A 19295-nucleotide genomic window follows, 5' to 3' on the forward strand; every position below is an offset into this window, starting at 1 on the left:
CTAGATGTTTTAATTGTAGCGTTTTCTAACATTTTTCCAGGGAAGTTACTTTTCATTTCGCCTTGAGATGTCTCCGGATATTTTTAAGCTTCTACAGTGCTTCTCCCAGGAACATATTAAAGGGAACAGGCAAATCGGTTTCATCAAAATGGTGTTAAATCGCCACCTAAAATGACTCATTACTTATCACTTGATAGCATTTAATTTTCATAAATATCATCGGCTACTAATACACACACACCAGAAACGGATCTTTGTGTTTTCAAGGTCATCACAACCCTGAGGGACGCTCGCGAGAGCACACACGGAGGTACCTTGGCTTTCCGCACTACAACTCCCAGAAGGCTCCGCGGCCAGGAGGCCGCTTCCGGGCGTGCGTCCCGGCCCACCTCGGTGCCGGGGGACGCGGGAGCGCGGCCGCTGGTCCAGCGCGCGGAACGTGCGTGGCTTGAGTAACGCGGCTGACTGCTGTGGATGTTGTCCTGGCGCGGACCCGGCGCTGTTCGTAAACGCGCTTTCCACTCGCACTGCCTGTGGACCCACCATGAGGCGCCTGGGCTCGGTGCAGCGGAAAATGCCGTGTGTGTTTGTGACGGAGGTGAAAGAGGAGCCTTCCACCAAAAGGGAGCATCAGGTACCGAGGAGCGCGGGGCCCGCGGGGCGGCCGCGGGTGGGCTGCTCCCCGCGGCGCGGGCTGCGTTTGAACCCGGACAGGGTTCCCAGGTGCGGTGGAGCCGCCCTGCAGACTGGGGGCGGGGGCGGTTTGCAGGTTTCGCTGGGGCGGTCTAGGGTACGGGTCTTCTACGCCCCGAGCTCCAGGTTCTTGTACCTTCTTAGTTGCAAGGGAGGGAATCTGCGGGATAATTTTTCTGATCTGGCGATTCAAACTTGCCATCGCATGGAAATTGAAAACCCGCATCTTAAATAATGTTCCTTTCTTCTTAGGTCACCATCTTTTGAGGAAAATCCTTTAAGTAGTCGCATAGTCACCGCAAAACAAGCTTTCCTACTTTTCACGAGTGTGGTGTCAAAGTGGAGATTTTAGAAGACTTGGTTCACCTGTTCAAACCTGGGAACCGATGACAGTGTTGACAACTAACCTAAATAGGTCACTAAAGATCAGACCTCGTGTATTGTTATCAGTAATTAACTACTTGATTCTAATTTTGGTGTTCCCATCTCAAGGTTTTCTATTCTCGCAGCAACGTGTTTTACACATAGAGAGGGCCCTTAATAAATACTGGTGAATGATCCTGTATCAGGATAACTCTTTAATATATAGTAAAGTCCTTGATAGCAAAATCACCACTTATCGGTTGGGTGCTTCAACTCATCATACAAAATCAGCATGTGCATTTAACTCCACCTCCACTTCCCGTTAACTTCGTTCACCCTGGCCTTCTTGTCTCCCAGGCTAAAAGACTTTTAAGGCCAAGACTGCTGTGTTATTGCTAGTCCCAGTTTTTAGGACCTGACACATGGCAGGCTACTGGATAAACCCTGGTGTCACTTCATGCCAGTTTTCCATTTACCTTGATGCTTTTTACCTTATAACATCTCACTGCCACCGCTATTATAGTTATTAATATTTTACGCCCTTATTGCACTAAATTGTTCTTTCTTGCCGCTGAGAATGATCATCATTATTCTTTCCTAGTCAAAACCCCGCAGTTACTACTAAATGTCTGTAGCAGTCATTGTCAGGCTTTTATTTTTTAAGCCCTAACAAACTTAATTCATACGAAACAATGTCATCCTGAATAGTGGTTCACTCTAGCTGTGATTCTCAACTTTGTATGTTGCGGGTGGGAGGGGAGTAGTAAGGATTCTCATTAATCAGGCCCAGTCTTAAAGTGCCTGTTGGGCCCACAGTGAGGTGCCTGAGCTCAGTGCAGTGAAAAATGCCATGTGTGTTTGTGACAGAGGTGCCTACTTAAAGTGACGTATCTGTTCTAGCAAAGTCTGTTTCATCCTGTGAACATACCAAGCACAATCCTGTCTCTATGCTCAGGCTACGCACTCTGCCTGGATCACTTCCAGGATTTTAAAAATTTGGAATCAGAACTTCTCTATGAAATCTTTCATCAGCTTACTTATCCTAGCGATTTCCCCTACCAAGAAATTGTAGAGGACCACTCAATTGATACTAGCTATTACTTTTTATACACACATGCCTTCTGTTTCCAGTCAGAGTTTAAAGACTTAAGTGACAGAGAAGGAGAACTTTGCGAACCCCTTGGTATCTTATGCTGTCCTTTGGACATGTCAGTAGCATAGAGTGGTAGGTAATTCATTCTTATGGAAGGGATATTTGTACTCATCAAGAACTCCATAAAGTCATCTCCTCCCTAGAATCTTTGATAAATTTAAACACACACACACACACAAACACACACAGAGCAATTGGGCCAAACCTTGGTCCTACTGCCACAGGTTAAATTGATATCCTCTGATACCAATGTTGTAAGTTACTGATAAATCCCTAACCATTCAGTTTTATCTTAAAAATACTGAATCAGTACCCGAATGGGGCTAATTTCCTGTTTGCCAGACTCTGAAACAGTACTTCATTTATTAGTCTTAAGCCTATCACACCAGTATGTTTATATTGTACAGTGTTTTTTCACATTATGTAAGGTGAGTGTTACTTCAGATAATTTAGACTATAAAACAGTGGCATAGTCTTTCTCATAAATGAAAATAAATTACAGATAAAAAGCTGGTAAGGATCCTAGAAACTGTCTTTTCCTTCATTCTTGATACTGTTTTGGCTTGTCTTCCTGACAGTAGAAAAACCGTAAGTTAAATATGCAAACAGTTTACTACTGATAAAGCTGAAAGGGTCCGCATTTGTTTTTCTCCTCAGCACTTATCATAGCTAACATTGTACTATACATTTTGTTGCTGTTGTCATCTCCCTCCTTAAAATGAACCTTCCACCAAAGGCAGGTCCTTTTTTGTTCATCTCTGTCCCAGTGCCGAGAACAATGCTTAACCCATAGGAGGCATTTAGCAAATAATTGTCAAGTAAATGACTGAACACACTTAACACCTGTGCTAGGGATGCAGCTCTGCATAGGACATGGTTCCTGGTGTCAAGCTTATTATGATGGATAAAGAAACGTGAATACAGTTGACCCATGAGCAATGCCAGGGGTTAGGGGCTTGGATCCTACAGCAGTGGAAAATCCGAGTATAACTTGTGGTTGGACCTCATATTCGAGTTTCCTCCATAACCAGGGTTCTGCATCCAGGATTCAACCAACCTTGAATGTGTAGTACTGCAGTATTTACTATTGAAAAAAAATCTGCATATAAGTGGTCCCATGCAGTTCAAACCTGTGTTGTTCAAGTCGACTCTGATTACAAATCTGTGGGGAAAAACATGTATTGCTATGATAGCGTAGAAGGGGAGTGGGTGATTTGTAAGAACTTCACAGGAGAAATATTTTGAAGGATAAACTGGTGATCATCCTTTAGAACTAGTGAAATTAAGAACTTCCAGGTAAGAGTGTGTGCGAAGGCATAGAGGCTATTTATCTTAAACCAGTTTTCTCTTTCTCTTTTTTAAGCCATTTAAAGTTTTGGCAACTGAAACTATAAGTCACAAGGCATTAGATGCAGATATACACAGTGCAATTCCAACAGAAAAAGTGGATGGAACATGTTGTTATGTTACTACCTACAAAGGTAATATAAAACTGTACTACAAATATTACTTATTTTTCTTAGTCACTTAAACTATATATATCTGAAATGGGGCATTGCTCTTCATAAACCCTTGGAAACCTAAGTATAATAGGAAAACAATAAAATCACAGTTGGTATATTATACTTATTATATCATTGTATCTTTCTCTTGGGAGAAGAAGGAAAGATAACTAATATTTACTTAATACCCATTAAGGGCCAGACAGTATGATAAATGCTTTATATGTGTTATCTCTAATTTGCACAATAAGCCTCTCCATTTCACAGAAATGGAAACTGAAGCTCAGAGAACATAAGTAATTTGTTCGAGACCATATAATTAATGAAGGCTCAACTGGTAATGGGGTTTATCTGACCCTAAAGCTTGTTCTCATTCCACTGATCGCAGTGCTGATGCCATTGTTTTTACTACTATTGGCAATGTCTCTAATTTATTTCATTTCAATGTACTTTAAACTCAAATAGAAATTGTCAACTATGTTAAGGGAAAAAAATGCATTGAAAAGAGAGAAATAATCTTTGTGATTTTTTTTCCGGATAGTGAAATTACCTCTCAATTCCAGCAAGAGAAATAGAACAGTTAAATGCATATTGGGCACATTCTTTATATCAGGAAATCTCTTCTGAAGTGCCTCTTTTTTCATGTTTAATTGTGATAAAATGCATATGACATAAGATTTACCATGTTAACCATTTTTAAGTGTACAGTTCAGTGGTGTGTGCAGTTCTCATCGTTGTGCTGCTGTCAACACAGCCATCTCCAGAACTTTCCATCTCGCAAAACTGAAACTTCATACCCATTAAACAACTCAGCATCCCCACCTTCCAGACACCATTCTACTTTGTCTCTAGGATTTTGACTACTCTAGGTAACTCATATAAGTGGAGTCTTAACAGTATTTGTCTTTTTGTGGCTGGCTTATTTCACTTAGCATATTGTCCTCAAGAGTCATCCATGTTGTAGTACATGTCAGAATTTCCTTCCTTTATAAAAGGATGAATAATATTTCATTGTATGTATATACCACAAGTTTGTATATACTACATAATTGTGTGTATATACCATTCATCCATCAATGTGTACTTGGGATGCTTCCATCTATTGGCTCTTGGGAACAGTGGTGCTATGAACATGGTGTACAAATATCTGAGTCCCTGCTTTCAATTCTTTGGGGTATGTATCAAAAGATGGAATTGCTGGATCATATACTAATTCTTTTTAAAATTTTTTGAGGAACTGTCATACTGTTTTCTGTAGCAACTGCACTATTTACATTCCTAGCAGGACTTCAGAAGGGTTCCAGCTTCTCCATATCCTCACCAACACTTGTTTTTTTCTGTTTTTTTGATAGTAGCCATCTTAATGGGTGTGACTGCAATGCATTCTTTTATGTTTACTTGTGAAAAGAACAAAAGGTCTGTTCAACAGAAATGACAATGTAGTTTTAATCTGGTTCTTCATATTATGTATTGGTATAGCTAATGAGTAATATACAGTGCCTAAACCAAACTTTAATCAATAATTTTTAAGATAAATCTCTGATTTATATATTTGAAGAAACTAAAAGATTTTTTTAGACTTATATTAAGAAACTTCAGTGTGCATCATATGTGTAATCATGTATAATGGTGGCAGTTAAACAAGATTGGATTGCTAAAGAAAACGTACAGAACCCAGAGTGACAGTGCTTGCAAATTCACAGTTTATTACAGGTAAAGGATAGGCAATGCAGCAAAGGCATTAAAATAATGCGCATCACAACCAAAGACTCTCTCACAGCAAAGGGTCTGGTGAGACCAGGTGAAAGCTTCTATGGTCCCCTGCCCCGACTCCTCCCCCACCTTCCTGACAAATCCAGGCAGGACACACTTTCTTAAAGCAGGGACCACCACTGATATAGGCAGGGAACACCTCAGAAACCGGGAATCTGAAATGGAGTCTCAGCTGGGGATTTTTATATTTTGCTGGTCATGAAGGCATCTTTCTGCTAAGTAACCAGCCTCAACATCAGCTCTCTAGGAGTCTCACTGAGACCAGGTGCAACTCATTAGCCTCACTGTTGTCAATAAAGAATGCTGGCACCCGCCCTGAAACTTCTCAGATCCCTGACTGTAAAGCATTGTTATTAATCAGTGTTCCGTGCCTTGACCCCAGGGGTCAGAGCCATGCAAAACAGTTTAGCCTCACTCCACATTTTTGGGAATTAACCCTCATAGCACATAGTTCGGTTTCAGGGAAAGTGTGAATACAATTTTCTGGTTATGTTTCCATTTAGTATAGAGGTAGCTTCGGTTTCTCACAATTGCTAGTTTCTAATAAAATATGGCTGCGGAATGTCCTTATGAAGGAATCACATTTGCTTTTTATCTCATCCCCATCACTCTTTAACCAAAGATTTAAGTCTTATACATCAGGTACTGTTAGGTAGGATGTCTGTTATACTGCATATTTCCCTTTTTCTTCCGGGTTGCTTCTCTTAGAGGAGATGACTCCTACTGTTTATTGAAAAATTTTATACGGAAATGTCTTTCAAGATAAATTTTATTATTTGCGTCTTAAAACTTTTTTTTTCCTTTCATTATTTTTTTAGGTCAGCCATACCTTTGGGCTCGGCTAGATAGAAAACCTAACAAACTAGCAGAGAAAAGGTTTAAAAATTTTCTACATTCAAAACAAAACTCAAAAGGTTAGTGGGTCCTTTTTTTTCTTTTTTTTTTTTTTAAAGCTTTTCATGATTTAAGTTGAAATTTTTGGCTTATTTCTTGCTATGGTGTTCTATTATATATTATATCCTTCTTTACAATTTAAGCACTTTGGGAAAAGAAAAAATTATAATTGAATATCTTTATATGTAAAAGCATATTCTTGAAAAATATTTCAAAATATTTTCCTAACACTTCTGTGACTCTTCATTGTAGCGTATCCATTTTATTAAAACATACAAATTATTGTGTGTGTGTGTGTGTATATATATATATATATATATATATATATATATACATACATACATACACACATATATATATATATAATGAGTGACACATTTTGGTTTTGTCTACCTAAGAGACAAATGGGTAATTTTATAAATCAGGCACAAATCTCAAAGGATTATTAATATTTTTAATTATTACAGTAGATGCCTCTAAATATTATATAAGTAGATATATACATTTATTGTTATATATCCACTCATTCATACACATAATCTTTATATATTTATATTCATAGTGCATTAAAAATTTACCATAAATCACACATGCTGGAACATTGGTTGCTTTAGTTAGACTGTTACTACTGTTACAGATAGTGGTGGGTTCAAAATTGAAAATTTAAAGTGTTAGTACCTTAACCCTGAGAAGTAGTCACATTGTGGTGGTAATGAATGGAGACTAATTATATGGTACCTGACATTATGGGGTTCATTAGCTGTTCCCACTTTGAATTTGTTCAGTGTTATATATATTTTTTTAAAGTATCACCACACATAAGATTATTTAACTCTTTTAGAATTTTTTTGGAATGTTGAGGAGGACTTCAAACCTGTTCCAGAGTGCTGGATACCAGCGAAGGAAATAGAACAATTAAATGGGAATCCAATGCCTGATGAAAATGGACACATTCCTGGTATTATACATTCAATTGGAAATTACAGAACTTAATTTTAACATGGTACTTCATGGTATTTATCTGTATAGCACGAATTTTCTAAGTCTAATTTAACGATACTAAAGATGTTTCATATCAAGAACGTCCTCTCAAGTTTAGAATCTTTTCTCAGGTGGACAGTTTACTACCTGTAGTCTGTGAAGATTAATAAAGCATTGAGTGTGGGAATAGCCTTGAAGTGTTGTCAGGATGACGGTATGTTCTAATCTGAAATGGGATATTAAGCCTTTTACTTTTTAGACTGGGGATAACAATATGTATATATTTTTTGCAAAGATCCTAGAAGACTGTCTCAAAGGGAAGTGAAAATAGGTGTCTCACAGTAGTTTTTCTGGAGATGGGAAAATTTTGCAAAAGTGCGCTGAGTAGAAGGATAACTCCAGATTAAAAGAACCCGTAATGTGCAAAGTACTCTTTGATTCTAGTATTACAGAAGTGAGGAGGATCAGAACCTTTATCCTCGATGATCTTTTAGACAACAGGAAAAATCTACCAATAATAGTATGATTTAAGAACTAAAAGGAAATAATACACAGGGTACAGTTGGAGAAAAGAGGAAGAACTCCTAGTTCAACCTGTGGTGGTTAGAGGAGGCATCTAAGGAGAGTGGACATTGAAACTGAAGCTTAAGAACCAGGAAGTTAGTTGGCAAGGGAAGGGAGAAGGTCAGCTTAGGCAAACTCCCACGAAGGGGAGAGATCATGGAGTCTTTGAGAAATTTTAAATAACACCTTACTGTGGCTGGAATGTTTAGAGTGTATGACACTTGAAGCTATAAAAGTAGAGGCTGGAGATGTGGAATGGGCTCAGATCTTAAAGGGGTTTATATTCCATCTGAAGAAGTTTGAAGTTTATCCTGAAGATGATTATTAAGCAGAGCTACAGCAGAACTAAATTTAAATTCTTGAAATAGAATTACAAGGGGTGGGGAATTGGAGATAGTAGATCAGCAAAGAGGTTATTACAGTAATCTGGGCAAATAATGAATGCCAAAGATGTGATGGTCATAATAGTGTTTATGCCCTAGTTTGTCTTTTTTTTTTTTTTTTTTTTGGTAAGGAATTCTCCACAACAAAGAAGCCTAATCTGGCATCAGTAGTTAGGAAGGGAATAGCAGTAACATTCAATAAATGTGGAATCAATAAATTGTTCAATAAATACTGGAACAATACAGTAAATTGCAGAACACTTGCATCTGTCTGTTGTCCCTGAAACTGGAGAGAAGGTAGAGAGAAAACTTAATTTAAAAAAAAGTTTTAGTGCTGTGTCTTAGAATGGTGCTCAATTCTTATTGAAAATGTGAATTTTCTATTAAAAGAATGCTGGGTGCTCTGAAGTGAATAATCAAACAGGTTAATTCCTCAGCAGAATCAAGAATGAGACCTTATGATTAAAAAAAAAGATTATAATTTACAAAGTAGTAAAACTGCTAACATTTCCACTGATGTTAAAAGTGATACCTGTATGTGATAGAACATCCAGAAAATACAGAAAATTTGCAACAAAAATTAAAGTTACTTTAGGTCTTAATCCAAAGAAAAACAGTGCAATAAAAAACACTTCTTTCTTTAAATGATAGGTTGGGTACCAGTGGAGAAAAACAACAAACAGTATTGCTGGCATTCCTCTGTAGTAAATTATGAATTTGAAATCGCCCTGGTACTGAGGCATCATTCTGATGATCCTGGTCTTTTGGAAATTAGTGCAGTGCCACTCTCAGATCTCTTAGAACAAACACTGGAGCTTATAGGAACCAATATTAATGGAAACCCATATGGTGAGTAAATCCTTTTTCTTGTTTAGTTACAGTAGTCATTTTTAAAGAAAACTTCCTAGGTTCAACTGAAAAAAAATACTAAAGAAATGACTAATAAACTTGGGTTATTTGTTTTGGTTTTTAGATTCCATATATAAGTGAAATCATACAGTATTTGTCTTTTTCTTCTTTCATTTAGCATAATATCCTTTAGGTCTATCCGTGTTGTCGCAGTTGGCAGGATTTCATTCTTTATTTATGGCTGAGTAATATTCCATTTTCCGTGTATGTGTGTGTGTGTGTGTGTGTACACACACCCCATATCTTTATCCATTCATCTGTTGATGGGCACTTAGGTTGCTTTTCATGGCTAGGTAATTAGTTTAGCATTAATTAACAGCTAGGAGTAAAGTAAATAAAATAATTAGCAATGAATAGCATATCAAGCATTCGAATATATACCATGATGGTTTGAGTACAAGTCCTGAGGGCACTATGGAGTATTGTTAAGGGATGAACACAGACCCAAGGTCATTAAAGCTGGAATAGCAAAATCCTATATAGCGATCAGAAGTAGACTGATTGGCAGGTGAAAAGAATCTAAGACAGTAATTATACAAGTTATCAGATACAGCGTGGCTGTTTGGTAAATACTGAATGATAGTTGAATGTGGCTAATGGTGTACATACAGCAGCAGTTGGTGGACTTTCTTATAAAAGCTGGATGTAAATATTTAGGCTTTTTGGGCCATATCTCTGAAACAGGCCATAGAGAGTACTTAAGTGAATGGGTTGGCTGTGTTCCATTGAAACAATTTACAAAAACAGGCGCCTGGCTGGGTTTGGTTGAAGGTCATAGTTTGCCAATTCCTGGTATAGAGCACACGAAGGTGGAATTTAGATTTAATGGCATAAGGTGCCGACTTTCGAGTGAGGGCACTTGTCTCTCTTCAAGGAATCAAACTTTTTGGTAAATTTATTCCTCAATGTTTTAGAGGCTTTTTTTAATTTGGAGGGAGAAATTTCCTCATTCTTTTTGAAACTTCTGTATGGCTAATGGCAGAGTTTTACAATTTTAGGGTTAGGAAGCAAGAAGCATCCATTACATCTTCTTATACCACATGGAGCATTTCAAATAAGAAATCTACCTACTTTGAAGCACAATGATCTGTTGTCCTGGTTTGAAGGTTGCAGAGAGGGTAAAATTGAAGGAATAGTGTGGCACTGCAGTGATGGCTGTTTAATCAAGGTAATGGCAGAAAATAATTTGTGTGATTATGTCATTTTATCTTCTTAAAGTAGAAGTGGCACTAAAATGCTCTACAAATTGCAGTAATTCTGATATGTAGTAATTTAATTTCTTCATCTCACATGCCACCATCTTTATATGATAAAGTTGTGTTTCCCAATATGTATTTATTCTGTGGGGCGTTGGTTCTTCTAGATGTGCTTCAGAATTAGAGTGATGAAAATGTCCGGAAAACCCTGCATACTATGTATTGCCTTCTTGGAAATTCATGTTGAACATTAGTGTTCTCTGAGACATCTGTACTAATAACTTAGTTTAACGCAGCATTTCTCAAAGGTACCTGATTATAGAATTTGTTGAGTTAAAAGAGTGCCAAGGTGACAGTTAATATATACAGAATGAATTCTTTTACACTTTGCGCCCTTTCTGTCTCCTGGACTTGTCTGTTTGATTTCACATAGGTTCTAGTTTGTAATGTTCAAAACTGGACCCTGGTCCAGTTGGGACCAACCCCAACTCCAAACAATTCACTGAAGCCAAAAACTTAGACATCATTTTTAACCCCTCTCTCCATCACTTCGTACATCCAATTATCAGTTCTAAAAGATTCTCATCTATTGCATCTGTGTACTTCTTACCAATTGGCTGTTGATTTTAATTTAAAACAAGATTCATGCTTGAATTATTTTATCACCCTCCTCAGCGTTATCTTTCAGTCTTATCCCTGTCCTGTCCATGCTTCACAAATGAATGAGAATACTACTTCCCTGCTTAAAAGTGTTCAGTGACATTAAGATTTTTCACGATCTGGCCCCTGCTAAAATTTCCAGAACTCTTTACCCCCATCTCCCAAACACCCACACTGTATATGTTCTTAACCAAACGCAACCAGAGCAAAAACACGATTCTATCACATGATATTTCTTTTGGTTAGAATGCCTTCCGCCCACATTTTTCAATTGGCTAACTTCTGCACTCAGCAACAGACTCTATTATTCATTACATTTTTATGGAGCCCCTGATTATGTTCCTGGCATGTTTCCAGGTGCTGGAAATAGAGTCAACAAAACAATGTCTCTGCCTTCATGAAGCTTACATTCTAATGGGGAAGATAGACAATAAGCAAGTAAATATGTAATATGTCAGGAGGAGAACAGCTATGAAAAAAAAAAAAAAAGGGTAAGATGACATGGAGCCTTAAATAGTGCCTGGGAGATAGTAGGCACTCAAAAGATTTGTAAGTGAATGAAGATAATACAGGCTAAAAGCTAATACCCTTTTTTTTTTTTTTTTTCTTTTCAGGTCCATCGCCATCATCTTGGTTTATGCTGGCCAATCCCAGATACTTATATGAATTCAAAACCAGTTATTATCAACATGAATCTGAACAATTATGTGTATGCCTTTGATGCTAAGTGTTTATTTAATCACTTTTCAAAAATAGATAATCAGAAATTTGGTAGGCTCAAAGATATAATACTCAATGTATAAACTGGAAATGCAATTAAAAACCAGCTTCTTTGTTACTATATTTCAATATTGAATACTCTGCCATGTTTAGAAGGTAAAAATATCTCAGAGTTTCTGTTTATTGTTCAGTGTCTAATATAGCAACATGTCTTCTAGCATTTGAAGAAATGAATTTCCCACCTGCAAATATCTAGTCAAAATTTTATTGAGAAACAGCAAGTGAGTTTTAACCTCTGGAATTTAAAATATAATAATAAGCTGCCCAGCTTGTACAAAGGTTGGATTCAGTCCATTATACATGGGTAGTAGCATAAAAGACAAACCAACAATTCTGGACCATTTACTTTAAAAATTAAATAGTTTTTAAGCTGAATTTAATATTGCTAGACATTTAAGAAAACTTATGGCTCAACTTCATAATGTGTTTTTATCTATATATATACACACACACACATATATAATTTGAGAATATGTAAGTATATATAAAACCCCAGTTTTAAATGTTTAAGAAACTTAAAACATTATGAATGTATAGGAATTCACCATAGCTCATTGCCTATTTGACAGATATAACTTATCCTAAAAGTCTTCAAAAATACACTTTTCTAATATGTTGAAATTTTCGTATAATTTTATTTACTAAAAATTCCAGTTTAGGTAAAGGTACAAGGTATTGGGAAGGAAATCATGTAGGTCAGAGACTTGCCTGATTTCCAGATGGAACTTCCAGATGGAATTTTAACTTATAAAGTTAATAAACAGTTAAATAAAACTATAGTTAGAGGTGGCCCTTAGTATATAGGGAAATTAACAGGATTTTCCTCCTCTTCATCTTCAAACTGTTCAGAAGCAGCAACAGGACTAGTTAATTCAACTCCAAATTGTTCAGAAAGCTTTTTTAACTTCTCTTCTAAGAGAATATTTTTTTTCACTTCTTCTTTGTAATTATACTTCAGATCTTCGATTTCTTCAAAAAATGAAGGATCAAAATTTTCCAGTTCTTTTTTCAGCTTTTTTATTTCCTCCTAATAAGAACATATTATCTTTAAAAGGTATATATAGGAAAAAATACATTCTTTCTTTAGGTGTGAACTAAAGAGATTTAATTACAAACATGAAAGCCAAAGTAACCTGAATAGTCAAATATACGGCAGAAGTATTTTCTTAAGATTTTATTTATAAGGTTTCATTGTACAGTGTAAGTAACTAACTTGTTAACTGTCAAATTATTTGTTCTCTAAGTAAGTTATGTCCTGGTCTTGGACTAAAATTTATCAGCTCTTAAACCAGAGGGGATTTAATCTTTCTCCAAAATAATATTAAGATACTCTCAGTGAGGCAATCAAAAAACTTGGCTATTCACAACATGGAAGTTATTTTGGTTAAGATTCTTTGGTTAGGCTTTACTTGTATTTTCTTTACAAATATCTAATTTTCAGTGAATAATGGTCACTTGTTATAAATATATTTATGATCAGGTAAACTGTTGGGCTTCTGCCTGGCTAAAAGTTAGGCATCTGGTAAAGAAACAATTTGAGCTTTAATGACCATGTAGAATAGCCAGTGATCACTAGTGAATTTTCATATTTATGCTCTTTTGTTCTGTTTACAGATTCTTAAAGAGATAAAGCATATCAAATATCTTTCTTTAAGGGAACTATTCCTGAAAAGAATTTCAAAAGGAAATAAAAGACACTGTTCCCAATGTGACCCAAAACTTAGGAAAGTATTAAAATAATGAGCTATATTTGTGACAATTAAAAATAATTTACTCTTTAATCCTATTTGTCTCAATTTTTTGATAGTTCTGTTTTAATAAATATTTTTTAATACAGTCAGATGAATATAATCAACTTTGTAATATCAAGGTTAAATGTAAGTATAAAATGTGATCCCAGGAATATTTAGGATACATACTTAAAACTCGGTGATCATAAAAACAGTTTTCAACAGCTGTTTTCACAAAACATTTATAAAATAGTTACCTTCAAATGCTGCTTTTCTAGATCTGAGGTTTTGAGCTGTGTCTCTAGATCTTTGACCTTTTCCTTTAGTTGATCAGGATCTGCCTCCAAAAAAGTGAAAATTAGACTAAGCTTTTCCCACTCTGAATAAGTTCAAGATAAAGGATTTATTTTAGAGGATAAGGAGGAAACTTATGAAACTAGAGCCTGGAAAATGTTGTCTTTTATGGTTGAAACACTTTTCAGGCTGTGAATTCTGCATGCTACCTCTGTATCAGGTATTATAATGCCATAAGCAGACAAAGAGAAGAGGCATATGTTAGGTGTTAGAAGTATCGATCCAGGTTCATTCTTTACATGGAAGAAACCATTATTTTCAGAGAAAAATTCTAGAACCAAGAAAATTTGTTAGGTGCTACTAGTACAACATTAGAATAAGTAGACTGTTAGGGAAGGGGCTACAACCGTAAGGTGGCCAAATGCTCCTGTTACCCAACAGCTTTGACTATTCCATGTACTTCAGTGCGTATTTACTGTAATTATTGGGTTGGCCAAAAAGTTCGTTTGGGTTTTTCCATAAGATGTTATAGAAAAACCTGAATGAACTTTTTGGCCAACCCAATACTATGTGAAAAATGTTCTGGGCAGGATGCATAACACAAAGATGAACAAGTCCTGATATTTTGGTAGGAAAACATAAAAAGCACAAGGGCTTTAGTTTAATTTATTGATTTCTCCCAGAGTTAACATATCTCTAATTTTATAATGAGAATCAATGGGCAATAGGATTTTTGCTTTAATTGCCATCTTTGCTAGAAACATACTTTCTTTAAACTGCATATAATGTGTCATGTGGTCATATTTTACAGCCACTGAGGGGTAAAATTTTTAAAATAATGCTGAATTTTGAGAAAATAATGGTCAGCAAATACATTTTCATGGATGGGACAGGAAGCATATTCTATTAAGGTGACCTTGGAATGGTCCTCCAATTACTGTAAGTTGGAGACAAATATTTTCCTCGTACTTTTCAAAGCTTCCCTCACCACTGCAGAAAGTACTAATGATTTTTACAGAGTTGATTCTTGATCACTGGAATGCTATATTGAGTTGTCTTAATCAGTGGGATGCTATATATTACACAGATTGGTAATTAAATTATGCAGTAAAAGTGATTATTATGTATAGCACTTTCCAAAAGTTAGCTTAATGATCACGTATACTTAAATAGTGCTTTAAAATTTCCAAAACAGTTTTGGTAGGATTTTGAGCCTTAACCATCTTTGATCCTCATTTTTAAATAGGAGATGAGGAAATGAGGGTTCAGAAATTCCCTCTCAGGAAACTGAGGTTTAGAAAGAGAACTTGCCTAACATCAACAGCATTAACCGCTCTTTGGTGCCGTGTCTGGTTTAGTACACCAAGCTGGCTGCTGGAAGAGATGTTGTCAAGAGAGGTTTACCTATGTACTTCTAGTCACCAAGAGAGGAGGCAGTCTACTGGTCAATAGCAGGGAATGGCAAGGAGCTTTGGAGTTTCACAGATTTAGGCTTCATCCTGCCTCTGCCCCTTCCTAGCTGCTTTGAATCTGTTTAACGCAGGTAGAATGGAGACAGAGGTACTCAAAATTCAGGGCTATAAGAATTAAATTATAAAACGCTTGTAAAGCATTTAGCACAGTGTCTGGTACGACTCATACATGACAGCCTTAATACAAAGTAGCAACAAGACTACTTGGTAGGATATTGAAAAGCTATGTGAAATAGTCAAAAACTGTTCAGATATAAATTAGTATAACCCTTTGGAACAGAATTTGGCATTTTCATAAAAGCTATCAAATACAATATGCATACAAACAATCGATTCTTATTATTCAGTAGTTATGTTCTATAAAGTCAACATGAACAATGAATTAGTGAATACTGAACCACTGCTCTTAGGGAAAATAAACCTACATACACATACATCTCACATCGATTTCATAATCTTAAATCCTGGAAACAATTCATCTTGGTAGGTTCTGTTTTCTTTGTTTTACAAGAGAGAACAAGGTTCAGAAGTATCAAGTGACTCCTGAGGCTGCCCCAATAACAGGCATCAGAGCTGAAATTTAAACCCAGTCCGGCTGGTCCCGGAACCAGAGGTTCCTGCCCTGTGCAGCAGTGCCCCCTGTTGTCTCCTCCTCTGGTCATCCTTGTATGAGAGCTGAAACAATGCAGAGCATCACCTTGCTGAATCTCATCTGGGAAAGTGTGGATCATAGAACTTAAATTTTTCACTGCTCTGTGTGTATGTCTGCAAAAGTACCACACAGTACTGATTTGGGGTTACAAGTAAATTTTACTGAGTAGGTGAATATGCAAATACAGAAACTGCAAATAATGAGGATCAACTATTCACTGTATGTGTGTCCACGCATATACATACACATTACATACATATGTGTATATGTGCATACCTATGCACACAGGAACAGCGGAATGATTAGTAATCACTTCGGAATGCAAATGGAAGAGGGTAGAAGGATAGACTTTTTTACTTTGTAGAAGGAAAAAAAGGATATAGGCAATGTTTACTTATACACATGTAGTTTTTAAGTTAATAACAAGATGAAAGTAACATTTAGAAGAAAATGTTCAAAGGGCTTAAAAGGGCCTATACTGAGAAACTGGAAGCAACAGACCTAATATTTATTACTTAGCATTGTATCATGGTTAAATCCGTAACATCCAGATGGAATACAAGGAGAAAGACACTTGAATACTTGCTACTCAATATTACAGACAACTCAAAGGGCTCAATGGGAATATTGTTTCATGGAAGACAGAGACAGCTTTAAAAACTTAAATCAAGGATTTGATTTTATAAAAGGAAGACAGTTATCAGAAATCTGTGAACAAACAAGAAAGGCAAACCCTAATTCAAAAACTTGGGTTATCTAACATGCTATGAGTGTGTTAAAAAATATACTACCGGGTATGGTGCTTTCAGGTCCATTCTGGTCTTTGTTAACTTCTATCTGATGGATTAATTCTTCTTTTTCTTTTTCCAGCTGACTATTAGCTAATCTAGAACACAATGATAATGTGTTAGAAAAAGACAGACACTGCTCCACAAAATACATGAGCATTTCTTTAATTGTGTGATGTACAGTGCTTAGAACCTGCTGGTATTTATAAAGGTAAACGTTTGTCCATTTACTCTTCCTGCTGCAATGCTACCATTCTCAGGGATCAGAGAATCAAAATCCTTCATGTTCTTAAAATCTGATCTGATGTCATTTTCAAGAGTAGTTTTTCTCTTGCAGGGAGGAGCCTCACAAAAGTACGCTACACAGAGCCTTGGAAGATTTTTTTTCCTCATTTCTATTAACATTTGCCTTTGGAAGCTAAGGTTTAATATATTCTATGCTATTAAGAAAGTTTAAATTACAAACTTGACACCTACATTAAGATCTGGTTTACCCTTTTTTTTAGCATCCATTATATAAAAGAGTGATTGGCATTAGAAGGATGAAATGAGGCTGAAAAACCTATTAGGCAGCAAGGTTGAAAAATCTTAACTCTCTAGATATAGCAAACGTGGTTATATTAAAAAATAATTTTTAAAAAGTAGTCATATGAACAAATAATATACCTAAGAACTTGAAGCTCCCATTGAAGGCCTTGCTCTGTTTCATCACCTTCAGGAACGTGTTTGAGAATCTCAATCTTTGGGCACAATGAAAAGTTAGAAGACAAAGTTTGACATGGAAATATGAGGTTTTATAAAGATACTTTCAATGAAGCATAATTTTAAAAGTTGAGTTTTCAAAAGTTCACATTGCACATCTATGGTGATCTATCCACTATTCATTCAACAATTACTTATTGAGGAACTACTGCATGCCAGGCATTGTCCTAGGCACACTGGATACAGCAGTGAAAAAAATAAGCAAAATCCCTTCCTGCATGATCCTGTGGTCCTTACATTTTTAGTGGGGGAAGACAAACAGTGAGCATGTGATGTGACTGGATAACACTTCAAGATGGTGGGAAGGGCTATTAAGAAAAATAACCTAGGGTAAGAGGACAGAGTGATGGAAAGTAGTATAGGTCTGGGAGGGTCTGAGGAGCTTGCATTTAAGCAGAGACATGAAGTGCGGGAGTGAGCTATGAGAATATTTGGGTAAACAGTATTCTAATCAAGGGAAACAAAAGCAAGGCCCAGAAGCTTGAATGAGTTTGGTTTGTCCCAAGGATTGAAAGAATGTCAGCATGGCTAGAGCACTATGAGTGCTGGAGAAAGTAAAGGTGAGGCTAGAGAGGAAACCAGATGCCATACCATGTAGGTCTTTGCAGGCCATGAAAAGAACTTAGGATTTTGTTCTGGGGTAATGGGAACCACTGGAAGATTCTAAGGATGGGACTGCTATGATTTGCTTTATACCTTTAAAAGGATTACTTGGCAACTATGTGGAAAATAGGTCAGGGATAGGGAGAAGGTGAAACAAGGCAAGAGCAGAAGCAGGGAGACCAGTTAGGAAATTACTGCTATTCAGGTGTGAGAGAATAGCTTAGAGTAGACTGGCAGTGTTGGAGGTGCTGAGACATCATCAGATTTGGGATACGTCTGAAATAGAGCTGACAGGATTTAATGAAAAAGACGCGGGGTATGAGTGAAAAGAAAGGAGTCTATGATCCAAGGTTTTTGACTTAAATAGGTCAATGGTGGGGCCATTCACTTAGATGGTCCTTGTAGGAGAGGAATTAGTCCAGAGTTCATTTTTACCTACATAAGACAATGCCAAGGGGTGGTTTGAAATATGATGCATTATTTTATCACATAAAGAAAAATGACATTACTTGCCTGTTGCTCAAGTTCTTCCGTGTATTTCTTAACTTTTTGTTCCCTCTCTGTTGCTTGTCTTACAAGCTGTTTAAGATCAGTAAGGCTTTTAGTTTTTTTGGCGATATCAGTTTCCAATTCTTTCAACTTGGTTTCATACATTCTAAAAGTATAAAGGAAAAAAAATGGTGTAGACGTGGAAAATAATTTCTCTCATTGATTTAAAAGCCAGTTCAAGTTACTGAACTAAAAATAAAGAACATCTTATTACACTGTTTCTTCTAGTCAAATCTTTTCCTACATATTTACTTAGCATTAGGTAACAGCAAGGGATAAGTACCCCTAACCAACAGGCCAATTAAATAGAGGATTTAGATGTTTCCCAAAGTTATAACAAGGATGGAGCCTGAATTTTACCACTGTCAAAGATTAAAATCAATACCTTTTTCAATCACAAAACAAAGAAATAGAAATTAAATTAATAAGAATATCAAATTCTGTATTATTGAATATTCTTAGGAAAATACTTAGAGATAAACTAAAGCATTTAATACACACACACGCACACACACACACACACACACACACACACACACACGTAGGAGGTATCCAGGTAGAGCAAAACCAAAACACTGCTGGGAGAGGGAAAAG

The 19295-nt window shown here is 36.4% G+C and overlaps 2 protein-coding genes across 6 annotated transcripts in view; one reads left to right on the forward strand and one right to left on the reverse strand.

Moving 5' to 3' along the window:
* The first annotated feature begins 366 nt into the window (after positions 1-366).
* C10H12orf29 (chromosome 10 C12orf29 homolog) lies at positions 367-13691 on the forward strand. 5 transcript variants are annotated; one of them, XM_036865493.1, is made up of 8 exons: positions 411-634; positions 3573-3690; positions 6303-6398; positions 7220-7336; positions 8958-9155; positions 10214-10383; positions 11429-11562; positions 11686-11756. In XM_036865493.1, the coding sequence occupies exons 1-7, from the start codon at positions 545-547 to the stop codon at positions 11519-11521; spliced, it is 882 nt and encodes a 293-aa protein (XP_036721388.1). In that variant the 5' UTR covers positions 411-544; the 3' UTR covers positions 11522-11562; positions 11686-11756. The 5 variants fall into 5 exon arrangements, with proteins under 5 accessions (XP_036721387.1, XP_036721390.1, XP_036721386.1 ...); XM_036865491.1 differs by lacking the exon at positions 11429-11562 and having other exon boundaries at positions 396-634; positions 11686-13691; XM_036865492.1 differs by lacking the exons at positions 3573-3690; positions 11429-11562 and having other exon boundaries at positions 367-634; positions 11686-13691.
* Positions 12612-19295, reverse strand: part of CEP290 (centrosomal protein 290) — a 94602-nt gene continuing 87918 nt past the window's right edge. The window contains 5 exon segments of the mRNA XM_036867462.1: positions 12612-12878; positions 13839-13918; positions 16791-16885; positions 17454-17527; positions 18666-18807. Coding sequence (XP_036723357.1) covers positions 12645-12878; positions 13839-13918; positions 16791-16885; positions 17454-17527; positions 18666-18807 — 625 coding nt within the window. The 3' untranslated portion in view covers positions 12612-12644.

This window comes from Balaenoptera musculus, chromosome 10 (assembly GCF_009873245.2).
Source record: "Balaenoptera musculus isolate JJ_BM4_2016_0621 chromosome 10, mBalMus1.pri.v3, whole genome shotgun sequence".
NCBI lineage: Eukaryota > Metazoa > Chordata > Mammalia > Artiodactyla > Balaenopteridae > Balaenoptera > Balaenoptera musculus.

Bases quoted from the DNA above. Each gene is read 5' to 3' on its own strand.
- C10H12orf29 (XM_036865491.1), top strand. From the start codon at position 545: ATGAGGCGCCTGGGCTCGGTGCAGCGGAAAATGCCGTGTGTGTTTGTG. The intron at 3,691-6,302 runs GTAATATAAAAC...TTATTTTTTTAG, and splicing joins TTATGTTACTACCTACAAAG to GTCAGCCATACCTTTGGGCT. The intron at 7,337-8,957 runs GTATTATACATT...TTTAAATGATAG, and splicing joins TGAAAATGGACACATTCCTG to GTTGGGTACCAGTGGAGAAA.